This window comes from Acipenser ruthenus, chromosome 4 (assembly GCF_902713425.1).
Source record: "Acipenser ruthenus chromosome 4, fAciRut3.2 maternal haplotype, whole genome shotgun sequence".
NCBI classification, from domain to species: Eukaryota; Metazoa; Chordata; class Actinopteri; order Acipenseriformes; family Acipenseridae; genus Acipenser; species Acipenser ruthenus.
Window position 1 is genome coordinate 101,127,773 of NC_081192.1, and position 25,984 is coordinate 101,153,756.

The window sequence follows — 25,984 nt, forward strand, 5'->3', positions numbered from 1 at the left end:
AAGAAGCTTCACACAGACACTTGGGGGCAAGAAGTCAACTGGTACATCTACAGATTTTCCACACACTGAAGTCTCTGTAGGGAGTCTCCTTAAAAAAAGCAAGCACTTGTTGAAAGCCATGCAATCCAGGTTGAAGCCTGGGGCTGAGGAGAAGACAGAACTGGAGGGAAAGCAAGATGTGAAACCATGGGGGGGTTCAAAGCCACAAGGCAATCCGATAGCTACGGAGGGGAAAGTACTACTTCCTAAGTTAACCCTTTACCCTATAATTAAGGCTTTTGACACTGGAAGGTAGCGGTATCTTCAACTTGTGACTGACAGCTCCTGAGGGTTCTGAGAACATTCACAAGATGAACTCCGCTGGTTTCCATTAGCATTTGAATTAGTTTCAGATGATACCCCTTTATTGCAAAGATTCGGGCCAAAAACACTTTTATCCAAACACAGTGATACGCACATTGCTTCTGGTTAGGACAAGACAGTTTAGGACATGTACAGCAGGGTCTTTTTTTAAAAAATTTAGTCGTTGCCAATTAGTTTTTATTATTTTCTCCCCAATTTGAAATGCCCAATTATTTTTTTTAGGCTCAGCTCACCGCTACCACCCCTGCGCTGACTCGGGAGGGGCGAAGATGAACACACGCTGTCCTCCGAAGCGTGTGCCGTCAGCCGCCTGCTTCTTTACACACTGCAAACTCACCGTGCAGCCGCCTCAGAGCTACAGCGTCGGAGGACAACGCAGCTCTTGGCAGCTTACAGGCAAGCCCGCAGGCGCCCGGACAGGCTACAGGGGTTGCTGGTGCGCGGTGAGCCGAGGACACCCTGGCCAACCTAACCCTCCCTCCCCCTGGGCGGCGCTCGGCCAATTGAGCGCCGCCCCCTGGAAGCTCCCATCCACAGTCGGCTGTGGAATAGCCTGGACTCGAACTCGCGACGTCCAGGCTATAGAGCGCATCCTGCACTCTAGCGAGTGCTTTTACTGAATGCGCCACTCGGGAGCCTACAGCAGGGTCTTTTAATGTTATATAACTGCTAAACAACATGGGCACAATTCATTAAATGAACCTATGTGTTGGTTGTTTTGTAAGATTAGCAGTTTATTTTTACTTTACACAATCTATTAGGCCCACAGTGCTTGTAGGTGTTATAATAAAAATGACAGTACAGCTTTTATTATTTTAACATAATATGTTAACTCGTCCCCTTTGTGTGTACAGCACGAAACTGCATGAAACAGCATTGAAGAAATACAAATGTTAAAAGTGCAAGTTCTATTAAACTGGGTGATTGAAGTGGAGTGCAAGCGCAAAGCGCTTTAATTCAGTTTGAAGAACGGGGATAATACTGTATTACTGTGTTGCCTTAAGTTAAACTAATTCAAACTTCTTTCTAGTTTCTCCCTTTTGGTAGTTCACAAACCGTGAAGAATTTATAACACTTCACAATAAACAAAAAATAAATAAAAAAATCTGTGAAACTAGTAGTAATGACCAGCACCTTTGAAAATAAGCACAGAGTAAAAACGAAAACAAACAAGCAACTGTCAACACCAACAGCATTAGCTTTTCTACTCAGTCTGCCTTCTCCTCGGCTGTGGTGTAATATTGCATGCTTCTCCTCATCTTGTTTTCAAGGCCACACTATTTCCAGACCCTTTCTTGTAAAGGTTGATGGGCCTCAGGCATTAGAAATGTCCCCTATAGGTTTAGTTCAGATTATTACTACTAAACATTTTAATTTACCTCAATAGACATCAGCCTCTAGGAACATAAAGCATGCTGCATTACTTAATTGAACATTGCCAATATTAGTGATGTTGCCAGACCTTAAATAGTGAATGTCCCCTTACACAAATTAACAGACATAAGCTGCTATTTGTTGCAGTCTTGAGGAGTAAAACTAAAAAAGAAAACACACCCTAAACCATGTGATCAAAGTTTTCAACTTCGTTTTTATTTTATTTAGAAAGTCTAAAACAATAAACTAAAACTAGTATGTTGACCCGTTTTATTTTGTTAATTTAGTTGAATATATTGATGCAGATTCATATCAATGTTATCGCGCTTCATTCTCCTTTAAAAGATGTGTATTTTATGCATTTCCTACATCTTGTAGTATAATACAAAAAAAAAATAGCTAACAAAAAAAAAAGATTCAGACAGTATATAGTTTATCACAATAGCTACAGGATATTATAGAGAATGAGCAATGATGTGAAATCCAAGCTCATCAAGGCAATGATCCTGGGAGGGAATGATATTGTCTAGTCTGCAAAAAACAATAACTCAACCTGGTAGACACAATGGGGGAAAAGTGGGGAAGGAGCGGGGTAAGGAGGGGATAAATACATTTTTGTGAATTTGTATACTGCTAAGTGACTTGCAAATAACAATGCTCATTACGATACAATCTATGCCTTGCAATGTTGTCAGAAGGAAACTCACGAACAAACCAAAAACTGCCTTTGACATCTCTTAAAGGGTAGGAATTTGAAAATCGTAAACTGTTTACAGTTTATTCCTTTTTGCTGTTACTGATTTTAAAGTGAGAAGTAGCTCATTATTTTATGGAATGCCAAGCAATGAATTAATGACCATACTAAATGTACACTAAAGGAAAATAAAACACATTCTAGAACATTCTTCAAATTGAGCTCCTCTATTGGTTTGCCTCGCAACAACACAGGAAACTGTCTTATGACCTGGCTTTGGGCCGGCCTGTCTGGATATTTTCTTTGCTATGACTTGCATACATGAACACTAAGCCTACATATTGAACAACAATTTACCATGACTGTCTACTTGTACGCCCAAAACAAAAACACATGAAACACACACAATCTGTTAAGCTTTTTTTCCCCTACATTATGTTGTTTATGAATCACCCTATATAAAAGAGGGCGAATCCCAAATGTATTAATAATCAACTTCACAATAGATGCTGGTTTAACTGACCAATGCCTGGAAAAAGTCAACAGTCAAGAGCTTTCTTTAAAACCCCAATCTCCCCAGGAGTTCTTTAAAATTGGATTTATATATATTCAGGAAATACATAAAGCTCCAGAGCGGACCAAGAAATATTAAAGGAATAACAAATTAACTTCTGCTCTTAAGGTAAGATGAATGAAAGAAAAGCTAAAGCCATTTTCAAACAGAATGCAGTTAGCCCATTCTTATTCTCCAAAGCCGCAATCTGGTTTAGATATAATGAATGTGCACATCAATATACATGGATTCCCTTATAGGCCACACTCATCACAGGAATAACTCTGAAGAGGAATAAAATAAGATTAAAAAGATTAATGGGGGCAGTTTCAGACCAGCCTCAACAATTCAAATGTCTGCATCCTTGCATTTGCACAGGGACATCCAACTTGATGTGAATCCTGTTTATACAGAGACCTGTTCTAGCATCCATTCATTTGCAGCAATCATCTAGATTACATTGTTATGAGGAAACACTGCACAAACTAAAAAAGTATTCTGCCTTAAAGGGGTATATGTGGAGCCTGTCCCCCCCACCCCCTCCCCACAAAAGTATTTTGTGTAAATACTACTTTTAAAAAAAATAAACTAAAAAACGGATTACAATTTTCCTTCTCATCCTTTTGAAGAAATATACATATTTTATATGAATATTAAGTGTGGGATTTGGGTCTGTATTTCAAATTGTCAATCTCATATTCAGTTAAATCAGCTCTAGCCTTCATTCATGGAAGTCTACTGCAGCAACACATTTCTATTTTCCGTAAGACAGGTCTTGAATTGGCACAAATAATTGCATACAGCTGGCATTGTTCCCTCCTGCTTCCCTGCATGCTGAATTGAACCGAAAAATAATAACAATGATGATAAAGAAGCAGCCGGCTCTAAAATGCAAAACAAAAATCAGGCAATCAAGAGTGTACTTCAAACCCTCCCTTATTGAACATGCGTATTATTGCTCTTTCAAAGCCTGCTAGCATTAGGGTACTCAAATTATAGACCAGGACAACTTGAAGTAAAAGCAATGATTATTAGACAACATGCAGACTCCAGATTCATTAACATATAAGAGACATGCAAATCGAATTCCCTTGAAGGCATGTCATGCAAATCAGTTGGTAAGAAACCAACTTTCTCCATAACTACAAAACATTAACTGGTAGTATATCTAGTAATCCTAAAAGAAACGGTTCTTGAATACATCGAGAAAAACTTTCAAAATAATGCTTTTAGTATTTCTAAATGGATCAAGGTTTCATTTTAAGCAGCACACAATGCAATAGAAGGCAACAGTTCTTCCCACAGCAGCAAGGAACGGGAGTTACCATGAGAAAAAGGAAGCGCACTACAGCTTTTAGGGCCTTTTAATTAATGACCTTGCAGTGGGTTAGCCTGGCTTTTTATCGTTTGCACTAAGCATTGCTGTTTCCATGAAGTCTTTCTCAGAGGGGCAGTTAGCTATATCAAAGCTGTTTTTTTTTTTTTTTACTCACCTTAATGTACCATTCAGCAATACATTCGAGTTACTGATGAGAAATGTTGATATGAGTGCTACAACGAAATGTGAACGCATATTCCAAAAGCGAGCTACTTATGTATTTGAAAGGGATAATAGGCAGAATAGCAAAATACCATTCATTGAGTTTGTGTTACTATCAATGAAGCTATTCAATAAGACTGACTAAATGAAACTGCCACTGCTTATCATTAACTCCCTCCCTTCCACTATCACCAGAGATCCTTGAGAAGAGCATATTGAAATTCACTGTCTGAACAGTCACTGCATACATAAAGAGGAAGTGAAATTGCACTGTATGCTCGTAGTCTCTGAAAAACACCTCTACAAGAAACAGTCATATGACATCATCCCTCTAGTATAAAGGCAATCAATAATTAGGATGGCCATTATACTGTCGCTTACCACTAATGTAATTTTTACAGGCAATTTGATGTCATTAAAAAGCTCCTGCCCCCTATATTTTTATTAGTCCCTTTGTGTAATCACAGCTCTGGCTCAGGTTCTTTTATAATCACTTTTGTTGTCTCAATTGGCTATTTAATACTTGGACTAGGCCCGTGGGGACCTCAAGTAAGATTCACATTTTTCTATGCAGCTGTTTTGATAAAGACGTGCATCTGGCTTACAGGAAATCACAACAGAGACTGCTTACCATAAGGAAGTTCCATGCTCTCTATGTATTACAGTAGCACATACATATTTCCGTGTGCAACATTTACCTGTCTGTACATCTCTGTGCTAAGCTCTGTGCCACAAATCTTAATATGAAAAAATGTACCGATATATTTAAAAATTCAAAATATATATTTTTTCAGCTTCATCTTTATTTCTAACCAATATTTAATTATTTATGCAAAACTTTACATCTATGTATAACTATCCACAATGCATTTTCTTTTTAAGAAAATGTTATATCAGAGATTCCGTGAAAAACATAAAAAAATTTGATTGTCGTGGGGGCTCCCGAGTGGAGTAAAGGCACTCTGGGTGGAGTGCAGGATGCGCCCTATAGCCTGGAGGTCGCTGGTTTGGGCCCAAGCTATTCCACTACCAGCTGTGGACGGGAGTTCCCAGTGGGTGGCGCACAATTGGCCGAGCTCCGCCTGGTCTGGGGAGGGCTTAGGTCGGCCAGGGTGTCCTCTGCTTACCGCGCAGGCCTGTCTGCTAGTGGCCCAGAGCTGCGTTGTCCTCCGACGCTGTAGCTCTGAGGTGGCTGCATGGCGGGCCCGCAGAGTGAAAAGAAGCGGACCGCTGACGGCACACGTTTTAGAGGACGTGTGTGTTCGTCTTCATCTCTCCTGAGTCAGTGCGGGGGTTGCAGCGGTGAGCCGGGCTTACAATTGGGGAGAAAATGGGTTTAAAAAAAACAATTGGCGATTCCAAATTTAAAAAAAAAAATCTGCTTACTTCAGCTCTGAAAGTTCGTAAGTGGAATCCATAAGTATTTGGCATCATTTTAAATGTAAACCGTGGTCAGCATTTACTGTGCAGAACAATCTGGGAGGTGCGAGGGATTGCTGCCAGGCAGTCCATGGAGACATGATATTTTAATGCATTAGGCAATCACTGGATGGGTGTAGTTTAAGGTCTCCAATAATGAACTGGGTGGAATGCATGTCCTCAGAACTGAGCAAGATAGCCAAATAAGTGAGCCAAGATTAACACAGAGCTGTGTTAAAGTTAAGCAGGTTGATTCCCTTCAGCGCTCAGCCAAGAAGCTGAGATTGCCAAAACCCTCACTGGAGCATCTAGTTCCTGTATGTGAAAGAACCATGACAGTGCAAAACAAGCCAGGAACTGGGAGGCTTTTGGAAGACCAGCAAGCACTTGTGCCAGATAACATTAAGAAACTAAAAGAAAAATCCCATGGTCCATGAAACAACTATTGTGAAAAAACAACTGCATTTGAACAAACTTTTTTAAGATGGTAATTCAAGGTGATGGGAACATCTTTGACTGGCAGAAATCAGGGGAAGGCCTACAATAACTATTTGTGGTTTCTGTGAAGTTTGGTGGGTCCATAACCCCACAATAGACCAGTGTCAGGAAAGTAATAGGAAAGGCTCTTGCTTTAACATAAATACATGTCTAAAATTGTTATCTAAGACTAGATTACGGCTTGAAAAGAGGACTGGTTGGCCAGCAACACCACTTGACCTATAGAGCAAGGACTGTCGGGGACTGAAACAAAAAAAGGAGGAGAGGCAGCAAAACAAAGGTAGATTGCAGAAGATGAGTTAATCATTTTCACATATTATTATTATTTATTTCTTAGCAGACACCCTTATCCAGGGGCGACTTACAATTATAACATAAATATATCTATTCAAAATCTATATGTGCTATTTTATCTGTTGTCACAATCCTCAACTGTGCAAAAGACTAAACACATTACCACATTAAAAGTACCCTTCAACGGCCAATGTGCATAAATTGTGGCAAATCAGAAAGGAGCTTTAACAGCCAGTTTACCCTTTTCAACATCTAAAAAGAAAGGCACAGGTTTGTTTTTTTGGCATCCTTACACAACTATCAGGGAATAAATGAAAACAGGAAAGACAAGGCATCCAAATGACTTGTACATTGCTAAAACCTGCTCATGTATTATGTTCGTCTTGCAGACGGTTTGAAAAAAAAATGGGGCAGATTCCAAGGACACTTCTAACTTGAATGAATACAGGCCAGCATTTTATAAGTTAAGAAGTAGAAAGAACCATGTAGTCTGTAGCTTACTATTAGGCTTCAGAAATAAATGCCTAAAGCAATGCTTGGATTCATTTCTACATTTTGCCCAGTGCATTATTTAGTATCGCTTGCTATTTACAAATACCAACCTGGAGAGCAGACAACCAGGTGGATTTACACTCCAGTTACTGATAAGTTGGGCAATAGGGACACACAAATGCAGGCTGTAGGTAATTAGTGGACTTCCTCCTTTACCTCTGGACTCTGTACCAAATAGGGACAGTCAGAGGAGGGTAGTAAAAAGAAATGTTCATTAATCAACTAACAAAGTCTGAATCTGGACTGTCCCAGTGAAATATTAAGGGACTTTATTAATAATGAAAAAAAAAAAAAAGTCTCTGTTTCCAGAAGCATTTCAATCAAAGCTAACCAGTTACAAGAACCCAAACATGCTCATTAGTTGTCCTTCTTACCCTTTAATTACAAACTATACAGGCAGCTGGTCTCAATTGTAATTAGCAACCTGTGAACTGCTCTGCTATACAGAATCAATAAATCTAATAAAAAGTATTATTAATTTCATAGGGGGTTATTCTTTAACTTTGCGCCAGCTATTCATCTACAGGAAAACTGCTGTGGTGCCAGAGCTGCTGTGTGTGACATTAACACTAATGGACAGCTGTGAAAGATTCAAACTGGAAGTGAGAAGTGCCTCTCTCAATAGGGATTAGCCGTTGCCATTTCAGAGCCTTGGAAGTATAATGACCCACATACTCCCAAAGCTCAGTCTAAAACGCTTTTCTTAAGACACTGCACTGACTTGCTTTCTATTGCTTTTCAAAGCCCTGCACGTTGTTCCCTTCTATGCATCAACCCTGAGGTCAGTTTCTTCACTATGCTCTGTGGAGATTTATGGAGTTCTGTTATTAGAGTGGCAGGAAGTAGCGAAGGACAGCTTGTCTTATTGAAACCAATGTAATTCAAATTAAATGTAGCATAATTACTTGAATAATTAATACATGTCTGTCTTGTATCCCTCTGTTAATAATTCTTGTGAAAACCAGGGCAGATACTGCCAAACTAGTGGAAAACATGTTATCCTGCTCCACAGTCCTACTACCATAACAACAAAAAATGGAATTCTTTAAAGACGACAGCTATTCAAAAACTGGGGTTCCTTTTGTTGAGTGGAGTTATAGCAATTAAAGCCATAAAGCATTACGTGCCAATTATTTAATGGACAACTATGTCTTTTCAAATGCATTTAATTTGAAATATTATAAGTAACACTTGCAAATCACTCACTTCAAAATAATTCCAGCCAATATAAGTAAGCCTCTCAAACCCCTTTCACACACAAACGCCGCTACTGAGCAATCTCAGAGACGTTTAAAAATTATTTAAAATACTCATTCACACACCACGAAATTGCACAATCTATGCCAGTATAATGCCATCATAATCCTCACACAGCCAAAGGGATCCTGCGAGTACAACTTTCAAGCCTGTCAGTCAACAGATCGTTGTCATGGCAACGGTGATTCACCCATAAATTACAGCATCACACACTGTCCTTTCTATCTGTGAATTCACCTACTCATCAGCCCGTAAAGTTAACAATACTTTAACTGATTCCAGACTCCAAATACTACCTCGTTCTTGATCAGCCATTGTATTTGAAAAAAAAAAATGAAAGCGTGGAACACCCATGACAAAAATACCCAACAAGTCCAGTATACATGCAGTCACGTGGGATGTTGACTTTCAATCCATGCCCACTATAGCGCTTCAGTGCCGGCACAGCAGTTCACACAAGACTGTTCAGTGCTGTCTCTGAACCACCTCGCGAGCTGATCCAAGCATGCAGCCAAAGAAACGATCCCTTTTACGGTACACGCAGTAATTTCCAGATAATAACCCAGAACAAAGAGGTTAAAGTTTAGTGCACAACATGTAGTGTGATTGTCGCTTTATAAGAAACTTGTTTTGTACATTCCAGACTTTTCTCGAAATATTTAACGTCGTATTCGTGGCCCCCCAATGAAACAGTAAAATATTAAGCCTGCAAGGTTAAGAGGAACAAATGAGGAATTAAATCTATTGCAGTAGGCTATTACCACCAGAGGCAACTGTAATGGGCTGGGAATCAGAGAAACAAACTACCAAGCAGCCTGGGAAGTAGTTCACAGTTACTGCGCTTGTGAATACCCCCCCACCTCCCCACCCCCTCCCCATATTCAGAAAAGAGACATTATTTGCTGTATCAGTTGGACCATGAAAATTGAGTTTATGGTTTATGAATAATTATAAGAATAAAATAAACTGTATTTTAATATCTACCACAGATGGAAAAACTACTCGTAAATGCATTGGAATGGGGGTGGGGGGTGGGGGGGTAGTACTAATGGATTTATTTTACCAGGTACAGTAGCTTTCATTAAGATTGGAGTTAAGCATGAGAACATTTAGGTAGCATTTAACCACATGAAATTGTAATGTTTTGATATACATTGTATTAATGAATTGGTTTTTAAGGTGAAGGTAACTGTTGTATGTGGTCTCAGGATTAGGTGCTTAAAGGAATTAGGTTTATTCAAGTCTATTTCTGAACGACTTAATCTACTTGGGAATTAAAACCACACTTGGGAACCAACTTCTTAAAAAAAAAAGAAAGGAAAACAAATTAAAACAAAACTAAGTTCTGAAAGACATGGGAACTAATCTTGTATACTTTCAAAGGCCGTGACACAGTGTTCTGTACATTCTCAAATGTTATATAATACCCTGGACCTCTAATCAGTGCCCAAACTATTATCACAAAATGTAATTGGCTTTTGCAAAGGAATTACTTTGGAACGACTCCAACCTACTGTAACAGTTTAGAGCTTCAGTTAGAGGGTACACACAATGTCTCTAATTTGTGCACTACAGTTCTGTCTCAGTGTCAGTAGACAAGGGGACAGGTTAGTTTTTAACACTTCATAAGAAAAACATATTGTAATCATTTATACAGCCCACCCCCACTGCACAATTTCAGTCATCCAGGGCAAGCTCACAGAATACTTTATTCTCTTCTTTTTTGATATGTTGCCAAACACTGTAATTGCATTTTTTAAATCTTTTTTGTTGTTATTATTGTATACAAAAAAGCTTTATTGAAATATGAAATTCTCTAGTGAGTAACAAAAACGTTATGCCTGCAGAGCACCAGATCTGTTTTTCTGACTTAATTCTGCAAGGCTCTGTTGTGGAACGCTGATTAGAGGTCATAAGATAATCACCAGTATGCAACAATATTCCCTTGAACTTAATAATAATAATAATAATAATAATAATAATAATAATAATAATAATAATAATAATAATAATAATAATAATAATAATAATAATCACTTTAAGTATATGTAAAGTTATATTGTTACAGTATCTGTACATCTTTTGCAAGGCTTTTCAAGACTGCTGAAGTAGATATCTTGGTTTCCTTTTTACAGAATTCTGATTTGGTTGCACATTTTAAGTCGTAAATTACAGCTATGACTTGCACAGCACCATAAGAGTGCATCAAGTGCTATCTTAGAAAATTCAGCTGAATCTTTCTTATTGATCAAAACGATAACTTGCTTTTAAATGCATCATATTTCATCCTCTGCATGTTCAATAGACCAGTGCATTTAAGTCGAGAATAACCAGGCGTTAACTTTAAATAAACCCTGAAAAGTTACTTTCAAACTTGAAATAATGCATAATAGCTATACTGTTGATCAATTTAAGAGGTGGCAGGGACTTACATTATTTAAATACATTGTGAGCAGCCCGTTTATCACAGACAGACTTTAGAAAGATATTTCAAAATAGCAAAATGAAGTTAAAAGGACCAAGTAATTAATGAAACAGTGCTCTATCCTCAGGCAAAACGACTAAGAACATAAAGCAAACCTGAGAGCAAATACGGGATATTTTTTTTCTGGGTGGACTCTAATCTACTTCCTGTCCTGTGGCCGCAGATAGGAAGTTCATTTCCTTGTTATCTCTTGCAACATTTTGTTTTTCCTTTCTCTTCGAAGACAAAAACAAGGACTTCAAAGATTTACTTAAAGGAAAATACAAAAAAGATTTACTCTCAAATCAGCATTTTTCATTTTCATACAGGAACAGGTTGAGAAAACCCAGAATTCTCACTCTACTCCACAAATCAGTTTCTACACAGGCAATTCTTCCAAAGGTGTGAAATATCTATGAGGCAGTTTCCCATTTGAACAAATACAGATATTCATGTTTAAGACACTTCTTTGGGGAGGGCGATGTGTATTACAAATGTCAAATGTGTATTACTGTGGATATGCTCATTTAGGTGCTAATACTAATACTAATAATAATAATAATAATAATAATAATAATATCTGGACTTAACATTTCTGAAAAAGCTATTAAGAGCGTCTTGTAACATGATATAAACTTGTATTTTCAAAACAACAAAAAATCCTGCTTAACACTAAAACAAAAGCAATTGAAAACAGCTTGTTACAAGGGAGTTTGGCCTGACATCTAGCATGGCTGCACTATGCCTCAGGTAAAACTAAAAAGCCTCTACTTAGGACATATGACTGAAGTTCAAAAATGTTTCTTTGTGGTTAAGGCTTGTGGTGAGAGAGAGAGAGAGAGAGAGAGAGAGAGAGAGAGAGAGAGAGAGAGAGAGAGAGAGAGAGAGAGAGAGAGAGAGAGAGAGAGAGAGAGAGAGAGAGAGAGAGAGAGAGAGAGAGAGAGAGAGAGAGAGAGAGAGAGAGAGAGAGAGAGAGAAACACTGTTCTTTAGCACTTTGTGACCTTTTGAACAGGTATAGTGCTTAAGGTACCATGTCTTCACTTCTGAAGAGCAGAGGTCAGCTACTAATGTGAGGCTATAGTCTTCCACAGCCTGCAGACAAGGCCCCAGTGACCCTCACCTCTCATTACATGGTATCCATTTTTCCTGTTGATATGGAAACCAACAAATAAATAAACTCATTCATAAAGTTAAAAACATTAAGTTGGCACAGATTTTTTGTATGGATTTTTAACCCAAATAAGACACTTTTCTCTGCCCAGGAGGATTTGCTTCTTCCATAATGAAGGAAAGAAACACAAAATAAGTCCCATGTCTGCTACCAGGAAGGTAGTGTGCTTCAGACTGTACTAAGTAAACACCTTAGCATTTATTAATCAAACAAACAAAAAAATCATGTTATCGACATTGGATCAGTGTGTACAGACTGTACTTGAGATAACTGATTGGGGTGAGTTCTATTCAAGCAGTAGCACTTACCTATGAGCTAGAGCAGTAATAAAACAATCAATAACCTCGACTCTAAATTCAATCCTAACCTGGCTATATATCGCTGCCCCTTACAGTAGCTGCCTAACATCCAGCAGTTACCCCCTCTAGAGGCGGAAAAAAAACAGCTAATCATTGGAGAGATTATTTCTGTAATATGCAATTACTCACACGATGAAGCTCAGGCAATGGGGTGTCTACCTACACCACATATTTCCAATACAATTATTTACTTGTTTTTAATTTATTTATAGGCTTGGAAATTGGAAGACATGTCTTAAATTGGAAAAACAAGCCAAATGTTTGTTTGTTTGTTATAAACCTGGACATTAATATTATGACTTTTTATCCTTATTTTGTATTTGTTTCTTTCCACAGATAGATGCCGATGCTTATATTTACACAGAGGCATGGCACAATTATCCTCCCTTTAAAGGATTATATGCAAATGTAAAGGATTAGAGTTTTGGTCCTTTGCTCTATTCAGAAGAATAGTGAAGAATGTGTATTTAAATCCAACTATGGGGTAGATGTACTAAAGTGTTGCGTTTGTCGCAATTGTTGCAAACCACATGTAAACCAGTCGGAAGTGTAGCGTGAAATGTACTAAACAAACGCAACACTGTTAGCATCAATTTAACAAATACATTGCAGCCGCAGTTCTTATTTCAATTAATATGTAATTCTGGGCATTCCTGCAGAAATTCACAAAAACAGGGTGGAGTGCAAATGAGGGATCAAAAATATTGCAATGAGATGTACTAAAGCTGCGGGAAATTGCGACACTTACAATTGCATTGATTTGTTAAGAACTTTTGAAAGTATGTTGCTGGCATTTCCCAGTCAGCTTTTTCTCGTGTGTTGCCAGTTGTGCAACAATGTATTTTTGAGATGAACACTCAAATACCTAATTTTCACTAAAGTCAGGGTGTACTTACAAGCCTTGAGAACAAATTTCTATGACATTACTGGTTTTCCCAGCATGTTAGGAGCAATGGACTGCACACATGTGCCATTAATCCCTCCAGCTCATTCTGAGCATCTGTGTAGGACCATGATCTATTGTGAGTTAATTGTCTAGGCTACTAAGTAGACCAAAACAATTGCAGCTTGCATCCAAACTTCCTTTAAATTTCATTCAGAGACACTGTGACAAATTTGTCTTTCACTGAACTGTATTATGTTCTACATTCTTTGCTTTGTAGCCATGTAGTAATGGGTATATAATGGGTGTGCCCATGTAGTAATGGGTATATAATGGGTGTGCCCATGTAGTAATGGGTATATAATGGGTGTGCCCATGTAGTAATGGGTATATAATGGGTGTGCCCATGTAGTAATGGGTATATAATGGGTGTAGCCATGTAGTAATGGGTATATAATGGGTGTACCCATGTAGTAATGGGTATATAATGGGTGTAGCCATGTAGTAATGTGTATATAATGGGTGTACCCATGTAGTAATGGGTATATAATGGGTGTAGCCATGTAGTAATGGGTATATAATGGGTGTACCCATGTAGTAATGGGTATGCTCCCACTGTTGCTCGCTTCAAATCAGCTATGAAGACTCACCTGTTCTCTCTTGCTTTCCATGCTCTTTAAGCCTGATATCTGCTATTAGCTGCTGTGTTGCTGCTACTATTTCATGTATTATGCACTTTCCACTGTATTTAATGTACTATTTCATGTATTATGCTACTATCATGTATTATGCACTTTCCAATGTATTATGCTTTTTTTTTTTCCTGTATAGCATATATTATGCATTTCTCTGTATTTAAAGTATTATGGATTTTCTTCATGTTACTGCATCTTGTAAAGCGCTTTGTGATGGTGGTCCACTATGAAAGGTGCTATATTAAATAAAGACTGATTGATAGATATAAATACGATCTCATTAAAAAAATATGGGATAGATCAGTCCTGATGGACTTTGGCAACATTGTCTCTCTATATCTCTATAAGGGGACAGGTGCCAGTAATACTAATTGCCAACTTTTGCTTGAAAAAAGAAATGCAATATCCTATAATTACATCTGCATGTGCAGTAATTAGGTCATTCATGCTGCAAACATACAGAGAATCTCTTTCTGGAGAGAGGGACACAAAACAGCAGCAAGCTCCATATGCTCAAATACCTCTCTGGAAGGTTTCAACTACTGTGGATTAAATCACCACTTAATATGGACCAAAATATATGTAGCTGTAATTTAATCTTAATATAATAATACTGACAGAAGGCTTGTGGATTAAATAAAAAATAGAGGCATTACAAAGTTCTAATTGGTTTGTAATAGCTTTATATTTAAAAGCAAATCTTTCTGTCCTGTGTAACAACACATCACTAAACCAGAAATACTGTCTACAGAAAATAAAATGAAATGAATAAAAAAACAAAATGTTAAAAGTAACGCTATTACTTACAGCACACCTCCACTTTGAAAAGAGGTGCTTGCTACAGGTCCCTGTGTTACTGACTTGTAATCAATTTAAATGTGTGCTGCTTAGTTCAGGGGGCACACATATAATAGGGACTGCTATTTGGCGAATTACAAAAGGCACACAATTAATTACACTAACTGGATGTCACACTTTTGTTCACAAACAAATACAAAAGAAACTAAATGGTTAAAATAATATTTTTAAACAATGATGAAAGATAACTCTTACTGCCATTTCATGAAAGCGATAATGATTGAAAAGCTGAGCCTTCCTGGCATAATAAACAAGACAAGCCAGAGGCAGATGAAACAATCGCATTCTCACCTTGAACCCAGAGGTAAACTGGCATGTGTTAATGTACACCAGCTCCATATTAATTATCACTGAAATAGACTACTGTTTAAAAAAAAAACACACACACACACACACACAGCAGGGAGGCCAATTCAAGGTTCGTATTCCCGAACCTGTATTACAATCCCCATTAAAATACACTGCTGCCGTCCTGCAGACTGCCTACAGCTACTGTTTCATATCTGTGCATGTGTCACATTCTCCGATGAAACCTGATACAGCAATAGTCTCTTAGCTGAATGACTATCACTGTCAATAAAAAACACAGTCCATGTTTGTTTTCCAGTATATTGTGGCATGTATGCATGCTTTAAAGTGCTGGAACGGCCCTTGGTACTCAGACAGCAGTGTCAGTTAAAACTAGCTGATGGGAAAGTACAGGATGAGAAATCTTGGGTGGTGCTGCATTTTTACATGGGTTAGATGCATGGGGTTCGTGCTACAGATATGTGCACTCTCAGCACCTGGGTTGCAGCTACAGCACTGAGCATGCAAAAGCAGGAAGCCTGTGGAATTGTGATAAAAGAGGGCACACCGTTCTATGACCTGCAATATCTCTCTCTCTAAAGGGGGATAATCACTATACCTCAAAGAAGACAGCCTGACCTGTTTTTTATATTTACACCGTGAGCCTGAAGTGTACTCATACAAAAAAAAATAATATTAAAAGGGCATGTGTACCTTTTATTAATACTGGGAGCTTTCCAGTCATTAGTTTACTTATGGGTGAAGTTCTACACTACCTGACACACAAGATATGTTTTTTCACCTTATAGGTTTTATTGACCATTAAAAACCACTTGTGTTTTGCCATCATTCCTATGCTGGTTTTTATGAAAGCGCTTTATATATATTGTGAGACAGCAGGGAGGGGGTTAAATCCTCCCTGCAGAAAAACATGTGCGTAGGCACATTTTTGGTTTATTTTGTTAATTGGTTTATTGTTAATTATCACTAGCACCAGGCTATGATTGTAAATTAGAGCCAGGTGCAGGGTATTTAAAGAGTGCAGTCAGTCTGCTCAGGGCTGCTGATGTGTGTGGAAGCCCGACTGCGCTGGTGTGTGTACAGCCGTAAAACAAAGGAAAAAGGTAGTGTGAAGCTTTTTTGTGGTGCTGTTTTGGTTATTTTGTTACAGGTAAACAGCTTAGCTGTCCTGTCTTTTAGTTTAGGTTCCTGTTTTGTTTAGTTAGTGCTCAAAAAGAGCTAGGTGTTTGTTTTGTTTATTTTTGTTTTTGTGTTGTCTATTAAAAAAAATAGCGCATCCACGCTTTTAAAAATCCATTTGTGTGTGTTGGGTCAGTGTTTTAAAGGGGCAACGAACCGCGGAGAGGTGCGATTGTTTCACACCTCTCTTTTTGAGCTTATATATATATATATATATATATATATAAGCTCAAAAAGCCAGCTGTCCATATATATATATATATCTCTGATGTGTGAAACGACAATTAACAGCTATAATTTCCCGCAATTAACACTACAGATGCTGCCGTAGGGTCTAAACTAAAAAAAATGTGTTTAATACAAGACAAAAAATGGAGGGTAAGGGGTTACTAACAAACATACTACTGAACATTTAGAACAACACTCCTATAAATGCAACTTTAATTTAGCACTTTCTTTCAACAGGCCCTTGATGGCATTATTATTTTCAATGAAAACAATACATACATTTAAATCTAGACTTTCATCAGTGTATGTCTAGTTTGTACTGAAGCACTTATCTTTTGCCCTCTCAATCAACACTTGGATTAGTGGCAGCCTGTAACAAAGCTGCTAATGCTACACAAACACTGGTTAGCACTCCCACTGACCAGCTGTCCCAACAGTAACTGACTAAGGTTCAAGCAATATATTTTGTAAACTTCAGTCAGTAATATTCACTGACTGATAAAAAGTAAATCAGGTCACTGTACATTGTATACAACGTGTACATGTAGATATTTCTTTTTTTATCCTACAAACATTACACTTTGGTTTATTTGTTAATTTTTAAATCCAGCTGTTATAAAGTTTTATATTTTCTCAGGAAAATCTAATAAATAAAATGCAGCCTACCCTAATTAAAGTTTAGCAATGCTTTATTTCTGCACAGAACACCAGATTGATGGCTATTTATTATGTTTGTGCTTTCCTGTAATTTACTGTAATGATTAATATTTTCCAGTAACTTTTAAATACTACATAGAATTAAACACCAAATCAAAAGAGCAGAACTACTGTATTATACAGTACCCACAATAGGCAATATGAAAGCAGCTCCTTACAGATTTACCTCCTCAAATCTTACAGCACTGAAAGTATGCTGTAGCTGAACTTGGACTATCAAGTCCTGTAATTTTGCAAAGTTATTTAAAGAACATTTCAACTAACATAGCACCGTGTGATGCTCCTGGTATTGCTTTTCTGTGAGAAAGCGTGTCCCTACCTGCCAGTGGAAGGGGGCCCCCCGTTGCGAGGTTTGTTCACTTGTGCGTACACAGCCTCGACGGACTGCATGTCCTCTCGGGGGCTCTGTGCTCGGGTGGGTGTTGAAAGGTTGTGCTCGCTGTCCAGGGATGAGTCGTAGGAGCCGATCCCAGCGTAGGTCGGGTCGTCATCCGATCCGAACGTCCTGTTGATATCCTGGATTTCAGCGTATTCCCTCTCGCGAGCTTGCCTCTCTCGCAGTTCCCGAGTTTTAGCCTGAATTCTGTAATGGAAACAATATATATATATATATATATATATATATATATATATATATATATATAGATATATATAAATTATAGAAGGGAGTTAGTTTTAATTGGTTGCAGGAGTGTGCTGAAAGACTTAATCACCAGTAATGTTTCCCCTGCATTGAGATATGTGCCAGTATAATGAAGAAACCTATCCAGACACACCAGTAACATTAATTTTGCCATTGTTCCCAATACTACAGAAAAGATTGTAACAATCAAGCTTGGTTGGGATAGAGCCGCATTGTTAAAAAAAACAAACAAAACAAACTACCTACCTAAAACTACCTAAAATAAAACTAGCCAGTGTACGGTCACATGACATCACTCACAGTATTTGTATCAATCAATCAAGAGTGAGATGGCCAGTCACCACTTGAATGGAATGAACTACCAAACAAATTGAAGACCTTGCCTGGGGAGCATTATCTACATCAACAATTTACTTATAGCCTTCACTAGTGTTTTCTACTATTATAACAACCTTGACTTGCATAAAGAAGGAAAAACACTCAATTTTCAAGGTGTGGTATCCGAAGCATAATCAACAAGTACAGAGAAACATCATCTGTAATTGACAAACCCAGGACTGGAAGACCCAAAAAGCTATCTAACAAGGATGAACAATACTTGAAGATAATATCCTTAAGGAATAGAAAGAAGACAAGCGTTGAATTGACAACAGAAGTGGCAGAAGGCACAGGTGTCGTTGTCCATCAGATCAACAGTACGAAGGTCACTCTTGAAATCACGACTTAAAAGGATGTGTTGCAGTAAGAATACCGCTATTAAGAAAGGGGAACAAGACTAAAAGGCTAAAATATGAACACAGAAATTGGACTATGAAACAATGGTCAAAGGTGCTTTGGACTGTTGATGGATGGACGACGACACCTGTGCCTTCTGCCAGTTCTCCACCCATCAACAGTCCAAAGCAAATATGTGTTCTTGTGCATATATTGTGCCTTTTAGTGGAGGCTTTGATTAAATTGTTGATGCTCATAATGCATCAGAGTAGAAAAATGCAACATGTCTAAGACTTTTGCACAGCAGTATATATATATAGTATAGATATAGATAGATAGATAGATATATTATATAAACTGTGTGTTCACATCCCATTATGAAATGTCAGTTGTATATTCCAGCATGCTGTCTTCGTTGTTTTATTGAATACAAAAGACAGTAGGCTCCATGTGGTGTTCACTTCAGAAGCACAATACCTTCCTGAACAGAACTGAAGAGCAATCCCAGGAGGCTTCAAACCAGAAACAGAAATCATGATCTTTTTTCTCTTTAATTTAATCTGTTTCTTTAGTGCTCTTCGTTTTATACAAGAGGGCCATTCAAGTTTCCTGTGCTTTAAAAAGGAGGTTTGTATGAACAAGCCTTTTTTAAAATAACATTTTGCTCAGCAGAAAGAAAGCAGATACTTCAGAATAAAAATATTATGATCTATTTGGGAGCTCATAAGAAGACAGAGGGATGGTGTCCCACTGCGTGACCCTGCATGGCAGAGCAGCACTCTTAGCAGTTCCAGATGGGTTTCTCTGCAAGGTGACACCTGATTTTACTTTTTGTGACCCAGACTGTCACAGTGTATCTGTGTAGCAGGGGTTCCTTTCCCTTTTTCTTGCAAACTAGTTGGGCTCCAGCTCAGCATTCAGTATAAGTTGGCACTATTTTGTGATTCAATAAGCTGACCGTTTAACAGACTGGCTTTGCAATTGAAAGTCCAACGATGACAAAGTTAAATTCACTGGCAGCTAACAAATTAATTTTTAGAAAGGAAACCAAATGTTAGGATAGTTGGGAAAGGAATATATTTTACAATCCGTATATTCTTAGACCATATTGGTACGAACAGAGACAGAAGAGGTGTGTGTGCGTGAAGTGGGTATAGTAATGTGATAGAAAAGGAAATAAGGATAAGTATAAGGATTTTCTACATTTTCTGCAGGGAAAACAAAATATCCAGTAAAAATTCACACAACACTGGTTCGTCAAAACTTGTTTCTACTTGAATTGTTTTACTGCAAAGTTACAATTGTTTTTTATTTTAAACTTCAAGCAATTTAGCAGAATGCAGGTGTTTAAAAAGCTACACTTTAAGCCGAGAGGTGAGGCACAGTATTGCTAAGAGAACAAAAATGCATTCAAATCAGTCTGGATGGAGGCCACATCCATTAATGTTATGGCAGGCTGACAATATTAAAGTAGGCACAACGATGAAAGAAAAGATTAGCTTCATTCAAAGCAAGCCATGAAGACAGTCTCGTTTTGTGTGTGATGGAGGCTTTCAGCGGGAAATAAACAATACCGAGGTCAGAAGAAGCATCTGTAAGGGGGCACTTAAGTGTCTGAACATGGTACGATGCTGGTCTCCACTGCATTCCATGTGTTCTAGCTGCAAAGTTGTGTCTGAGTTGTGAGCTGCAAATTCCAGTCCGGAGTGGAGCAGGGAATGCAGGGAATTGCTGTACCTGAATTGTGCTGTTCATCACTGTTCATGGTTCTCGGGTGGAGGAATAAATCCAAGGTACCCCACGAGGGTATGTCAGTATGACAGTATGTCGGCACCTCTGAAGCCGAGTTGCAGAAACCAACCAGCAACGAAAACAAGATAAGATACAGAAAGCTCTGGTAACACCGCTCCCGACAGGAGCCAGTATTCAGAAATGTTCTGTGGGGGAGCCTGCGGTAGGGTTTAGTGACACAATGTTAAAAAATAGCTTTTTTTATAACCCCAGGGGGAGCTTCAGAAAAGTCTGTAAATGCTTCAGCACTGACTCATCCAGTGTGGGTCAATCAAAAAGGAACTGAAGGTCAATCTGTATACCAATACATGCCTGCAGCCATACCACTTTGGATTCTGATCTCTTCAGGTCTCAGGAGCTATAGGAAGGTTGGGTCTGGTCAGGATTTGGAAAAGGAAACCTCTGAAGAACACCAGCTGTGCCCCAGGAAGCGGTGGTGTTGGCTCAATAGAGGGCACGCTCTGGTGCTGCTCCAGTAACCAATACCCCGATAGGAGAAGTGCAGCTGTGTAAAAAGGGACACCCCTAGGAAGAGGAATCAGGCCTGGTCTACTGTGTGTGCTTTTAAGATCCCATGAAACACTTTCACATGACAGCACAGTGGCAAACACACTGGTATCATGTCAAATTGCAATATTTAAAATGAAGGTAAAAACCTACAAAAGAAATATATCTTCCATTGAAAAAAAGAAAACATTTGACTTATCTACTTATTTGTAGAGTGGTATTTCTACGACTGCAATGTTGAATGTATTTCTATAAAAAAAAACAAAATAAAAAACAAAAACAAAACAAAAAAAAACACACACAGTGCCTAATTGCAAATCTTGGTAAATACTGCTAAGATTAAATTAAAAAACAGACATACTTTAAAGTTAAAAAAATATGTTTATTTATAGATTGATTTTAAAGATATACAGTAAAATACCAGCATAACAAACAATGAGATTTAGTTTCAACTTCCATTTTTCTCCCCATAATAATAAAATAAAACAATCTTACGAAATGACCTTTGGGCCCAAAAGCTAATTAAAAAATGTAACTAAGCCTCTCGTGCTGAATTTGCAAGGTTCACCTAATTAAAAAGGATGCTGTATAATTAAGAAAACGTAAGAGAATGCTTCTGTTCATTAGTGGTTTATTTTTACATCGACATGGCACTAAAAGTGAGATGAGTAGAGAAATGCCTCTCTCTCTTCAAACATATGGGCTGCAGCACCCCCAAGCAACATTTTGACAAGCTGCTGTTTGTAAGAGGCTCTTCATTGGGGACTCTGTACCCTTGGTAAGCTTTAATTACTGCCCATGTCTATTCTTTCCAAGCTGTGAGAGGTCGACTTTAGGTCAACAATCAAAAACGGCAACCTTACAAAAAGGTGTGTGGGAATTTTACACTTGGGCACTACCAGAGTGGTAATGCAAAAGAGAAAATAGGCCAAGACAGGAACAACCATCAGATTTCAAATGCTTGATATTCAGGTGTAGACAGGCCTTTCCTTTGGGTTTGTGCATTCTGGACATGTCCAGAGGAGAACTGAGTTGCCAAAGGCAGCAGTTAAAGGGTGTTTAATCATGAACTAGCAGTTTAAGACTGTCGCCGTTACTGGAGCCATTAACAACCACATCCCTGGGAATAGTTTTGAGGCACAAATCTGTTAAGCGTTTAAATTTATTATTACAGTTATCTTTAGCTAAATTTCCTTTGAAAGATTTGAAAAATCTGTTATTTCCTCAGATTGTTTACAGCTCTCTTCCTTAATAGATTGGATCTTTTTTATACCTAAACAATTTCAAACCGCTCCAGGCTGAATTTTTACAAATAAAAACAACTGTGCAGGTGGTTAAGAAAACCCCCAATTAAGAAATAATAAATAAAAAGTTAATATGTTGACTTCAAAATTAGGGCATTTCAGTGTTACATAATTATTAGTTTTAATTTTCAATCAGTTCTGAATAAAATGTAATAAAAAACAGTAAAAAAAAAAAAATGAATGAAATCGTTATGTTTTCTCGTAATAAATTAGACCTAAATTAGACAAAAAATTAAGGCTGTTTTTGCTCTCCTTGTTTCCTCAAAATATGAACTAAACTATGCGAGACATGCTTACTTCCCAGTGGCGTTACCTTCTATAGTTCGATTTGATTGTGAAGCATCTCATGGTGTTTTTTCTGTTTGATAGTTTTTCTTTTTAAAGCAATTAGAAGCGGCAGTGTATAGCAGTGTATCATTCTACCAAATAATAATAAAGTGGAATAGTTGCATGCTTTTGTCTTAGAAGGTGTTCACTTCAATTCAGGCCACTATGATTTCAAAGCTCCCTAATTTTGAAAACTCAATGTTGTCAGCTATGCGGAACCCCCTTTTGCAGTCAGCGTTGCTCGCTGGACCTGAGTGACTGAGATATTTTGCTTATACCTCAATAGTAAATCGGACAACCAAGAAGAACCTGGGATGCAGGAAAGTACTTAAAATACAAAGAAAAAATATGTAGCCTAAACAATCGTTTTGATAAGTCAAAATATGACCTTGACAAAATGTAATGTTTTACTGGTACACAGTACCGGGCCGTACCGGCTTACTTTCACCTCTGAATATAAGCATACTAATCTAGGTATGAAACAGCACTAAGATCGTATTACCTTCCCTGGAACACTTCTGAATACTTGAGGCACAAATCTGTTCAATTTTAATGTCTTCTTCTAATTAGTTTGCTACCCGCATTCTCACAATAATCCTCTCTCCTGAAATGTGTCATTTCCTCTGGAATCGGCCCACACTAAAGCAGCAGCAGGCCAAGTGAAAGAACAACAACAAAACATCTTTCTGAAAAACACATCACATACTGTACAGCCTACCACAAGGACATGGATAAAACAAACACCTATGGGTTTTAGGTTCCAACTAATAACCAATGCAAAAATGATAATGTCGGTGTGTGTGGGTTCAACAGGAACCGAAACAAAGGAAGGAAATTAGCATTAAGGAGTTCTATTTTTAGGGCAGGAAGAGGTTGTGATCAAGGGATGAGGAAAGGAGCTGCTTAATGACTAGGTGGTTCCAGAAAGATAAGGATAAGACAACACAACCTTAGCCAGCTGTCTCACCAGAGCAGCTAGGCAAATTAGAGTTGCATCTTGTCAAACATATTTACGACTGGAGGGAAATTAGGCAGATTATGTAGCATATGCTGCCATATCTTTTCTGAACACCAGACTTAAAAGATGGAATGTGAAAAAAGAAACAAATAACCAAACCAAAGCTGAACTGCTGATGACACAACTTTTACATTCCATGTTGTATGCTGCTGAATAACACCCATATCGTGGAAAGTTGCAGTTTATCTTATCTTTAGACAAGTTACAAAAAGCTTCTGGCTGCAAAAGGCATTATTCATCAAAATATTAAAAAAAAGGTAATTTTTACAATTAAATCCAACATAAACATGCTTGTTTGGCTCTTACACTGATTACATACAGCTGACGACATCTGTTTTCCAGAGTTTACCTTTTTTATATACCTTAAGTATATATCAGTATATAAAAAAATATATTATTTTTTTCACGATATACATTTCGTATGGTTCTATACTTCACACTTTAGCTCCTATCCTGAGCCATTAAAATATATTATTATTATTATTATTATTATTATTATTATTATTATTATTATTATTATTATTATTATTATTTATTTCTTAGCAGACGCCCTTATCCAGGGCGACTTACAATTGTTACAAGATATCACATTATTTTTACATACAATTACCCATTTATACAGTTGGGTTTTTACTGGAGCAATCTAGGTAAAGTACCTTCCTTGCTCAAGGGTACAGCAGCAGTGTCCCCCACCTGGGATTGAACTCATGACCATCCGGTCAAGAGTCCAGAGCCCTAACCACTACTCCACACTGCTGCAATAGAGTAATTGTTTAATTCCGTCTAATATCCAGTCTGATTTGAGGAATTAGAATTTAAACTTCCTAATATTTTGACTGACATTATCCTTTAGAGCTTTTCAAAACATCTTTTCTACCCCCCGCCCCCTCCCCAATCTCTGCGCCCACATATCTGGGTTGGGTTGCGATCACTCGCACACAACCAGACATTTATTTTTGTAACATAATGGAGCTATCCAGCCAGTCAATCTATAATTTCATACTGTAACAGCATTAAGATGCACTTGTTTCCTTTCTTTTCCTAATCCATCCAAGAATATGTCTTTGGAGACGACCATAAAAAAACACTACTGTAAGCATCTTACTATAAAATCTGTAATTAGGTATAATAACTTCATAAAATGATGCTAATAATTGATTTATTTTTTAATGGATAACTCGCTGGTTCTGTGATCCCTGGGGATCTGTATTCTAGACCTCTTGTACCCTGTAAATTCATTATTACTGGGCCGGTTTCCGAGAAGTATTCCATCATTAAAAGGTACAAGGCTTCAAGTTCAACTGGAAGCCAGGAGCAAAAGCAGTTCACATTTACAATGCAGAGAAAGGTAGGGCAAGGCATCCATAACTGGAACAAATGATACAAGAAATGCACTTTCTATGCAAGAGAAAATACAAACAAAGAACAGGCTGCCTATGCTATACATTTTTGTTTTTGCGTCACATAAAAACACTTGTTCAAGACACAAAGGAGACAGCCACTGGAAAGCTCAAGCGTCCTTGGAGAGAATAATGTGTTGCAGCAGACCAGGTGGCACAGTGCATGTATAATGAAGCTTCTACATTGTTTAGTTTTATACTATGTAGACAAACCAAAAAAATGAAGACATTTAGAGAAGTACCATGGTTACTCTAGGAGTATTACAGCTTTACTTAATGAAACACTCGTTTTTAGTTATACTTTTACAACAGTTGAATTCTGTTATGTGTACATGCGATTCATGGAAAGATCTTGCTTCCAAACCAGTTAAGAGCTGGGGTTATTAGGTGGTCAGGATAAAGTAACCGGATCATAATGATACTTGGCAGATTAATCGACGCTCTTTCAAACCTGCACTATGAAATGGTCCTGTATCTCAACCTTGGTGATACTTATCCTTATCCAGGGTGGTTACAGTGTAAAACCCATTAAAAGGAGCAACCCACAGTGGCACGCTGCTGAAACAAAGAACCATAAGCAGGCATTGACGGCTGTGTGTTTGAATCTAGAGCTGATTCTATTTCTTCAGAAGCAGTATTATATTTGACATATTATGCTTCCACAGTACATGTCGCATGTTCTCCATTTTCAGGCAGCAGCAGCACAGAGGCAAACACTCACCGCTCTTGCTCCAGCTTCATTCGCAGTCTCTCCTCTCCGGATGGCAGTGTCTCCTCAGTCTTCATCTTACTGGACCCCCTGCGCTCCATTTTGTCTCCTAGCCTCTCATCCTTACGGTACTTGCCAAATCTGTTAAATATATATGAAAGA

At 38.0% G+C, this 25,984-nt stretch overlaps 1 protein-coding gene across 6 annotated transcripts in view; it reads right to left on the reverse strand.

The window, feature by feature from the left end:
* The window catches only part of LOC117399699 (partitioning defective 3 homolog), a 365,908-nt gene that overhangs the window by 61,329 nt on the left and 278,595 nt on the right, over window positions 1-25,984 (reverse strand). For all 6 annotated transcript variants that reach the window (XM_059023275.1, XM_059023276.1, XM_059023274.1 and 3 more), the window contains 2 exons: window positions 25,835-25,963; window positions 17,729-17,992 (listed from right to left, as the gene is read on the reverse strand). In XM_059023275.1, coding sequence (XP_058879258.1) covers window positions 17,729-17,992; window positions 25,835-25,963 — 393 coding nt within the window. The remainder of the gene's footprint in view (window positions 1-17,728; window positions 17,993-25,834; window positions 25,964-25,984) is intronic.